The following is a 9,889-nucleotide window of genomic DNA, read 5'->3' as shown; positions in this document are numbered from 1 at the left end:
TGTATCCAGCGATTGATTCTGTTAATATCCTTTAGATATATTTTAGATCATACTTCCATATAGCAAAATCACATAAATGTGTTTACAGAACACCTAGTTGTTGTCTTAATTCAAAACCTTGAATCACAAGGGTTTGCTTCGAAGCTGAATCTTTTTAAGATAATAGGAAAACTACCAGTAAAGTACTGGACAGCAAGGTGGTAAGCAAAACACACCCAACCACAAACACACTCTTGGAAAATGCATACAAGCAGTTTTCGAAGAACACAACATGTAGTTTTATTAAACTCAAACGAAGACCATACATGAATCTTGTGAATCTGACTCCACAGAAGAAGACATCATACCGGTAGTTACAGAGCATATATTTAAAAGGAAAAAAAAAGTTTGAAAACATAGACAAACAAAAACATGTAGATTATAGTTATTATTGTGAAAAATCATTTGAAATCACTTAATTTTTTTGCTTAGATTACTTGCCAAAAAAATCATTCGAAATCACTTAATTTTTTTCTGCTTAGAGTTATCATTGTAAAAAATCATTTAAAATTACTTATTTTTTCAAGGCATTAGAATTAGAGTAATTATACCAAAAATCACATGTAAAAAATTATCGTTGAAATGAAATAAATAAATAAATAAATAAAGAAAGGAAGGGAAAATACTGTACTGTACTTAACTATTTTTCTGACAAGGGTAATCACAGAACTTTGGACACACTCAACCTTGCAGACAGTGAGAACTCTTCTAATATATGCCTAAGCATACAAGAGTGAACTCTTATAAAATATGCCTCAGCATACAAGAGTGAACTCTTATAAAATACGCCTAAGCATACAGTGAGAACTCTTATAAAATATGCCTCAGCATACAGTGAGAACTCTTATAAAATATGCCTAGCATACAAGTGAGAATCTTATAAAATAAGCCACCACCTCATTTATATTCAGTAAAAAAACCTTGCATAAAAAGTACATGATAAATTCTAGTTTTTTTTTTACCCGATGTCATGGTTTTCTCTCAAAATTATCAAATTACGCGCTTTGTGGAATATTTAACGCTTTTGCATAATGCTAAATTTCTTTCTACTGTTTTGGAATCACGTAATGGGAAAACCTCATACACTTCACTCTTTCTTTATAAAAATGTTATCTTGGTAGTAAAAAATCTAACAGGAAATCACTCAGCTCCACAGAAAGAGTGGTGTGCCAGTTCAGCAAGATTTCCTGTACAGCTAAAATGATATAAAATTTCTCTTTGATGGAAAAATATGTTTGACTAATCTATTTCTTATTTTAAGCTTAATTATAAAACTGATCCGTTATCCGACTGACTTACTGCCCAATTTTTACAGATTATCTATCAATCAATCAATCAAGATATATTATAGTATCCCAGCACAAAGCATAAGTTATACATACAACAAAAAGTACTTTGAAAAATTTACTTGCTATTTCTATATGCTATTCTAAGTGTGAAAGTCTACTTCTCAAGAGTAGGGGAAGATACCATGCCAACACCATCCATCTTCATCTCGTCCTTGGTCAAGATGTTCATACCTGCCCCATTGACACTAGAGTAACCACCTGGTTTACTATTGCGTAGAGGTGTACTGCGTTGGCGTCCACGGCTCACAAAAGATTTCTTGGGTCCATTCATTTTCATTGTATTGACTCTTGGAATCACATTCATAGCCTCGTGGTAAGCAACATCGGGCACATATGGGCGATTCATGGTTGCCTGTTGGTCCATTCCGGCTGGCACGATGGCACTCTGCAGTTGAAAAAGAACACTATTAGATACATAGATAACTACATTTCCAAGGAAAGTAAATGCTGCAATGGTGTATAGCTGTGCAGATTGTTTCCTGAAAATGCAATTTGTGCTATTTCATTAATGAAATATGGCAGTATTTCCATGACCAAATTTTGCTGCAAAGACCCAAGTTCAAACTGTAGGTTCGTACTGTCGTTGTTATTGTTACAAAGATTTATAGTATAAAGCACAAAATTTATCACAATTATTGTTTAAAGCGGGAGGGTTGTAACCTGTGCACGCGCAGGAATTGAGTCCCAAGTGACGATAACAATACACGCTAAAAACGCAAAAGCTCATGGGTAGACGCTTGTTTGTAAACAGTGACACACTATGGGCATCTGACGCATGCACAGATAATGACTCCCCCGCATTAATCATGACTTTCACAAATTAACATCAACAATTGGACAGACAAACCAACTCTTCCCAAGATTTAGTAGGCCTTTCAAAACAGTGAATGACGTATTTATGAAAAATTTGCTTTAAGGGAAAAGGTTTTCTAATCTAAAATAAGGACAAAGCAAACAATAACAGACTACATCAACTACACCCCATGCCTAGTGCCAGGACTACGAGAACTACAACATGCAACTTGTAGTTAACACCAACTTACTGCATCCGCCTATAAGGTGATGGAATCCCCATACAGTCAAATTCGAATCCATGCTAAATAAATGAAATAAAACATCCACTTTTAGTTGTCAGGAACAAAACAAAACAAAATAATGAGAAATAAGGTAATAGTTGTGACACTAACTCTACCTCAGCCTGTGCTTGCATTACCGGCATATCCATTGGTAGTTCTGTCATCTCAGGTTGATAAGGGTGAGATGGATAGATAACTTCATTTGCTTGTGGACTCATGGGATACATTGGAACCATGTTTGGAGCATTCATTGGTGGTGACTAAAATACAAACATTTATAGTTGAAGCTGAAGGGGTTTCTTTGTCACAAGAATGCCCCCACTTTTCTTGAGAAATGTGCTAACAAAAATTGAGCCAAATTTAAATTTTGCACTACTGAGCATGTCACTGCACATATACGCAATGCATAAAAAGGGAAAACTATTATCACAATGTAAACTACATCAGCTTAAATGTTAATTCACAAACATAGATAATATGCGACTTTCTTTCATCCCATCAAGAACAAAATTTCAAAATAAGAAATAATTCCATCATAGAAACCAGTGGTAAATTTTCTATGTATCTCAGAAAATCTGGCGATTAACCCACGATAATAAAAGCATGAAAAAGATGACATACCATTTCCCAAACTCAAATTTAACTGAACCATTTTCTCAGTTTTGCGTTTGGTTTTGGCAGGTTTCAGGCTTTGATGTAAGTAGTGTTATATTATACAAGGCATATTGAAGACAAAGAAGCAGACAAGGCGACCAGCAAAAGCAGTTTAAACAAGACGCCAAGCTGCACTGTACAATCAAAGGATATGACAAAGTACATTTACTAGTATGCTGCATACAGAGAACAATTTCTCATGAAAGATAGGAATGTAAAATGACCAGACTTTGCAATGTCCGGAATTAATGATAGAATTCTTCCTGAATCATGAAACAAGTTGGCAGGGATGGTGGTGGGGTTTGCATATACTGTCTAAGATATTGCGGATTTGGTTGGTTCATCAATGCTAATTAACTTAATTAAGTTATTCTTTCAATAGCAATGAATTATTCCTCAAGTTTAGAGAAGTTTTTTATTGTATGCTTTGTTGTGTGTTTACAATCATAAACATCACTGTTGAGAGTCAAAACTTGTAAACGTGACTTGAACAAATCAAAAATCTACTGACTAACCTGTGGTGTCCATCGCCATTGACCGGATGCATTCCACTGCTGTGTGTTCTGTGAAAAAATAAATACATGTACATGCATTGTCAAATCAACTTCACTTAACTTGGAACAGGATAAAATTTACTAAATTATCGATTATATCTTATTACTCAGTAATATCTTTGTTATTTTTTGGCCAGACATAGTATCACACATGCCAATTATTCACAATAAAATATTATATGAGTTTATTTTGTGAGAGGCTGGATTTTGGCACTCAACAGGACTATCATCAAAAGCCATTGATATATCAGTATTATGAGGAATTAATCGTATTTATGACAACAAAATTAATGAATACGACTGAACTGGGGTAGATGCATGATGGGAAATCGTTAAAATAAGTTACTCACAGGAGATGGTTGTTGATAGACTGGTGTTGGGAACTGTGGTGCTTGGGGAGCTGGGAGATACTGTGTTGCTTGAGCAGGTGGTTGCATCACGATTGGAAATGGATAGGGTTGATATAGACCGGCTGGCTGCGAAAAAATAAGGTGGGAGAGACTGAATTATTAGTTTACCAATCTCCTCAACACACAAATAAGTTAGTCTTAACATATGCATGTACCATATTAGTTTATAATAAGTCTGTATTGCCTTCGTACAGAAATTCAGTTTTACTATATTTTTAAGTAGTGCATGCATTTACCAAAATAACAGAAGTGTGTCAATTGTTAATCTAAGTCATATTTTAATGATCCAGCCTGTAAATTTGGTGACTACCAACTTGATAATTCAATGGGAGTGGCATTGGCTATGGTTAACACATTGCCTATCCATAGGCAAAAATACAGAAATTAACGTATGCATCCTGGCTGTATGTGTTAACCGAAACAATACTTCACATTGGAAAAACATTCACTCCAAAAACAGTAATTATTTCCTGACTTAACTAACAAATACGGAATCTAAGCCAAGAAGAGTTGACAAGTGACCAATCTAGCAATCCCACATGAAGTCAATAAGATTTGTATACACTTACTGGTATTGTAGCATGAGGTATCTGGGCATTTCCTAATGGATTATCACCATGAAAATAGGCCATACCATTCTGATATGTGTAACTGTAGCCAGGATTATGAACCACCATTCCATTTGAATATGGGACTGCATCCACTGCTCAATGGAATAAATTACACAATGTTCTATTAACACCATCTCTAACATAAAGTACAACAGCAGTGTAGCAAGTGTACAGTGTCAAACAAGTCTATCACAAAGGGTATACTGTTGTTAACAATTAAGCGGGTGTACGAATATGTGAAATTATCTAGCACTGAAAATTTCACAGGGTTTTTACAGTCATGAACATAGGGTCACAGCATTTTTTGCAATAATGTTTCCCCTCACAAACGCCATTAAATCATCAAATCGTGACGACTTCCTTGCAGCAAAAATTAAATGAGTATACTAAAGTATAAAGGCAATATCTACCATGCAATGTTTAAATATATAAGTCTGCCATTCCGATAGTTGGTCAGTATCGATCATGGTGGTTGTTTTGTTATAGGTTGTATTACTTCTTTTTTTAAATTTTATTATTCTATTTTATACACAAGTTAAAAATTACGCAACAAAATAACAGTTATCTATATGATTCTTTTATGGTAATATGCCATTCGTTTTGATAATAAATGAAAATATTGAATATACTTACTAATATTCTTTGAATATGTTTGCTAGAAAAGAAATATGCTACTGTCAATAATATTCGAATTAATGTTGACATGCAATTGAAAACAGACTTCTGCCGTATGTCTAATACTGCGCCCTCTAGTGACAAATAGCTGATGATGGGTGAAAGCAATGACATTGAAGCTGTGTAGTTGTTCAATAGCATATCACTCAAAAGTAATATTAACAGACAATTACAGATGAAAACAACACTTTCATTTCAACATTAACACGAGACAAACTTTGTCTATAGAAGACACAACTAACATATTGCATTGTTTTAGTTGAGACTTTTCACACATTCTATGTTGCAACAGACATGATCAGTAGTATAAAAGCAAAACAGTATTTCAAAAGTACTTATGTAATGTGTTTATTTTTTATCTAGGGCTCCTACAATGAAATTATAGATCTGTTAACACACTTTTTTTAATCAACTGTTTGAGTAACTCTTTGGTTACACAATTTGAAGAAATCAGATATTCAATACCAAAAAAATTATCTGTAATAACAATTTAGTAAATATGCATTATGAACATCATGCTTGATCGCTTTTTAAAAAAATCCCCATATTTTAGAATTGTTAAGACCTTCTCATGTAATCAACATTATCAATATATACTCCCTCCTCTATTCACATGAAAAAAAAAAATTATCCATTTAACATTCTACATACCTGTTTTCTAACTGCTGGTCCAATGTTCAATTTCTTATCTCTAAATATTAAGTTGTTGGACTAGTGTTGAAAAACACAAGCAAGAAATGAGATAATTCTGTGAAGACTATGAACACAGTGACTTTGTCATTTCCAATTCTATATACAGGCTTGATTAAATTCTCATTTATCACCATATTTGATTATTAACAAACAATACATTAATGTACAAGAAGGTTTACAAGACTGATCTGCCTCAGTTAGTTAAGGCAAAATAATTATTTATTTCTGGTCAACAGGCTTGGCTTGGACTTAGAAATGAGGGATGGCACAACTCAAAACATACACATGAATTGAGAGATACACAGAGGATATGAAAAATACAAAAGATTGACAGCTTTACCTCCCTCTCTGAAAGGAAATCATTTTCCCAGATACGAATGCCGCGAGCCTGGCAATTACTTTGCACTGCTGAGTGTGCAGCCAACTATGGGAGACAAGCCCACAAACTCTCTGATGATGGTCGGACACGCTAACCATTTTGCCATACATTAGGTGAATGTTTATTGAAAAGGAGACTACTTACATTTTTATATTCATCTTGTATTCTAGTAGCTTCCTCTTGAGTTTCAAATGTAATAAACCCATACCTGAGAAGTTGAAAATTGGCAGGATTTTGACAAATAGCACAGATTTGATAAATACCTATATTTAAGGCCAATGCATGAACTGTTTATTTCACATATGTAAAAATATTATAATTCATATAGCAGATTTTACAGAAAAAAAGAAGAAAGAAATAAACAAAATCTGTCTCAGACAGGTTTAAACTCATCCATTCCAGTGTAGTGAACCTGTAACAATAAAATAATTTGCTTCAATGGGTTGTTTGTTGAAACACTAAAGACAAGTAAAACAGTCACCTGTCAATTTGAAAGGTCTGGCAGCACTAAACAGAACATTTTACATTCCATATTGCCTGGTTGGACAGGTGGGTTGACTAAACACAACCACTAGATGTTGCTAGTCAATAGATTATTTTAGTCTGGATTGCTAGAACTCGCAAATGCATCAAAATCATAACTGCAAACTTACCCTTTTGACACGCCTGCCCTATCACAAATTATTTTGGCTTCCTTCACATGCCCAAACTTAGAAAAATACTCCTTTAATGCACTATCATTTGTCTGTGAACATAAAAATATAGAATGAGTCAATGTTTTGATGGTTCTTCTGCTAGAATTGTAAGAAATTTTATGAATGTTTCTGCATTTAAAAACCAAAAGCATTAGCTATCATCAGTATTGTGACAGAACAAACACACTACAGGTACTGTTAATATAAGAGCACTTACATCATAAGTAATACCACCAACAAATATTCTATTGGCAATCAGAGTACCAAATCTTGGTGCATGAGTAGGGTTATCTGGTGTGGATGATTTACTAGGTACAGGTGATGTTGCTGTGGAACCATGTTGAGAATGTGATGATATAGGTATGGGGACCACATGTACTGTTGGCTGTGACTGTAAAGATTCTGTTGGTATCTAAAATGAATGAAGACGTCAATAATATCACATTTTAACTAAATATCAAAAACATTAAAAAATACAAGTCATTGAAAATGACACAGTCCCCGTTAAGTTCTCTTTGTGCTCGTCATATTAAAGCGGAGGGGTTGTCGCGAGCGTGTCCTTGAAACTTGAGTTCCAAGTGGCGTATACAACAGATTGTTTATTTACATCAAAACACGTGTTTCGTGTCATAGTAATATGGCCAAAATAAAAACAGCCGTTATTCAGCCATCTTTGATCTGATTATGAAACACACTGATATGTATGATGTATGTGCCAAATACGAATGAAAATGGTACAGTAAAACCTGTCAAAACCGACCCCTGGATAAACCGACCTACTGTCAGAACCTACCGATTTATGTAGCCCCGAAATTTCTCCATAGACGCCTATGTTAAAACAACCTGTGAAATCCGACCACTGTTTACTCCGAACACCGATCGCATTGATCGGTCCCAAGTCCAATATTCACACTGAATACATCGACCATCCGACCAGTTGCACCACATCCGCTGTCTAGTAATTCGGTCTGCCCGGCCTAAAAAGTGTGCATTGTGTCCAAATTCCGCAAACGTCACAGAAACAATACCAAATCTCACACTACAAGTAACGTCCCGTGTAAAACAATGGCAACTGATTACATTTTTCACACCACACGCCCACGCATCGCGTGGTGTCTGGACAGTATAATGACCCCGGATATAAACAAATGATGGGGTCATCACCTTCAATTGCGGTGAAGCACACTGCATTATCACTTCTTCAACGCTCAAAAGACATTGAGTTTTCTTCTTTCCATAACGATTCTGATCGACAATTTTGTGCTTTCGAATGTTTCTGTAAAGGGGGCTTCAAGATTGAAATTTATGATGACGAAGAAGCAGACGACAACAAAGAATTCGGAAACCTTATTTAGCAAGTTGCAGACCCGCAAACACAGTGTAGCGTTGTAGAATACCTCCACTTTGATGAACGTATACTGACTGAAGCAATGTATGATGGCGAGTGGGAGCAACAGATTGTTGAGAATTTTATTGCAGACAAAGAAAACCATGAATCTATAGACAACAATGACATAAATTGCAACGACAGTCAAATTATTGACCCCCACAACGACAGTGACTTGACGCATGGCGATGTGCTAGACATGTTGACAAGATTACAGAACAAAGACTCCAGTTACTTGACAGATATCCAAAATTTCATAATTCGAACGGAAAACAAAATCGTTGAAAAAAAGATGTTCTTTAAAGTAGTCAAAACTTGATGATTTTTTTACATCATAATTTGATTCATTGACTCACAGTTGAGGGACTGTGATTGACTTAACAGCAAAATCGACTGTCTGCATAAATTATGATAATTACATGTAGCTCACGTGAACTTACGTAGTGATGTCATCCAAAATGGACGCCTTCAGTTACGATACGCAATACTTACCCGGTCTGTTCGAATAGTTATTTTAATGTTAATTGATGTCATGTACATACCATAATATTTTTGTCTTGTTTGGTAAATTATTTTATTGAAACAATACAATAAATGCACATTGTAAATACATGTAGAATCACCGGAGACAAACTCCGATGTCTTTCATTTGTCCCGTGTTTACAGCACATGTAATTGTTGTTTCAATCAAAGTCACGCCCACCCTGAATAAACCGACTCCCTCTGAAAACCGACCATAGATCCCAGTCCCAGTCATGGTCGGTTTTGACAGGTTTTACTGTACATAAATTGTGGAAATATAGTAGTAAGGCCAAAAAGTCAGATGGCTGTCAATCGGCCATCCTTGACCAGATTTTGAAACAAATTGTCATGGACATGCATCCTAACATGTATAAAGTACATGTATGTGCCAAATTTGAATGAAAACTGACAGAGCACGTCTGGGCTCTCTCTGGAATTTTCTAGGTAATAGTAAATTTACTAATCAAGAAAAAAAAGTATTAGTAAACTTTGTCTGGAAACTGCGGAGCATTTTCCCGCGACCGAGCACAACGGAGAAGAGAGAAGGAGAGGGAGGTGTCCCCTCTGTCGTCCGCCGAAAACAAGAACAGCATGCTGAAAATGGTGCTTGCTGGTGCAACCTGAGCTCTAATTTTGTGTGTAATTTAATGACATCAAATTAGGCAGTCTGCTCCACAAAATGTACCATTTATGATGGTACAACAAAACATCACAACAAAATATGCAATGTAGACACCAGAACCTTTATTTGAATAACTCAGTATTAATTAAACATATTCATGATAAGCTCACATTGTTAACAGTGGGGAAATAGTCATCATTCAAAAGTTCATTAAGTTCACTGC

General features: G+C 35.3%; 1 protein-coding gene across 3 annotated transcripts in view; it reads right to left on the bottom strand.

Moving 5' to 3' along the window:
• Positions 1-254: 254 nt before the first annotated feature.
• Positions 255-9,889, bottom strand: part of LOC102801643 (protein boule-like) — a 32,484-nt gene continuing 22,849 nt past the window's right edge. Inside the window, exons 2-12 of one of the 3 annotated variants that reach the window (XM_085501627.1) lie at positions 7,353-7,547; positions 7,094-7,185; positions 6,585-6,648; positions 6,020-6,079; positions 5,327-5,348; positions 4,652-4,785; positions 4,023-4,148; positions 3,634-3,681; positions 2,576-2,724; positions 2,432-2,484; positions 255-1,773 (exon numbers count right to left, since the gene is read on the bottom strand). In XM_085501627.1, the coding sequence (XP_085357753.1) occupies positions 1,595-1,773; positions 2,432-2,484; positions 2,576-2,724; positions 3,634-3,681; positions 4,023-4,148; positions 4,652-4,785; positions 5,327-5,348; positions 6,020-6,079; positions 6,585-6,648; positions 7,094-7,185; positions 7,353-7,547 (1,122 nt within the window). In that variant the 3' untranslated portion in view covers positions 255-1,594. The remainder of the gene's footprint in view (positions 1,774-2,431; positions 2,485-2,575; positions 2,725-3,633; positions 3,682-4,022; positions 4,149-4,651; positions 4,786-5,326; positions 5,349-6,019; positions 6,080-6,584; positions 6,649-7,093; positions 7,186-7,352; positions 7,548-9,889) is intronic. The other 2 variants (XM_085501628.1, XM_085501629.1) reach the window with 2 other exon arrangements.

This window comes from Saccoglossus kowalevskii, chromosome 7 (genome assembly GCF_978046115.1).
Source record: "Saccoglossus kowalevskii chromosome 7, keSacKowa6.1, whole genome shotgun sequence".
Classification (NCBI taxonomy): Eukaryota; Metazoa; Hemichordata; class Enteropneusta; family Harrimaniidae; genus Saccoglossus; species Saccoglossus kowalevskii.
This window is presented reverse-complemented; position numbering and strand designations above follow the sequence as displayed.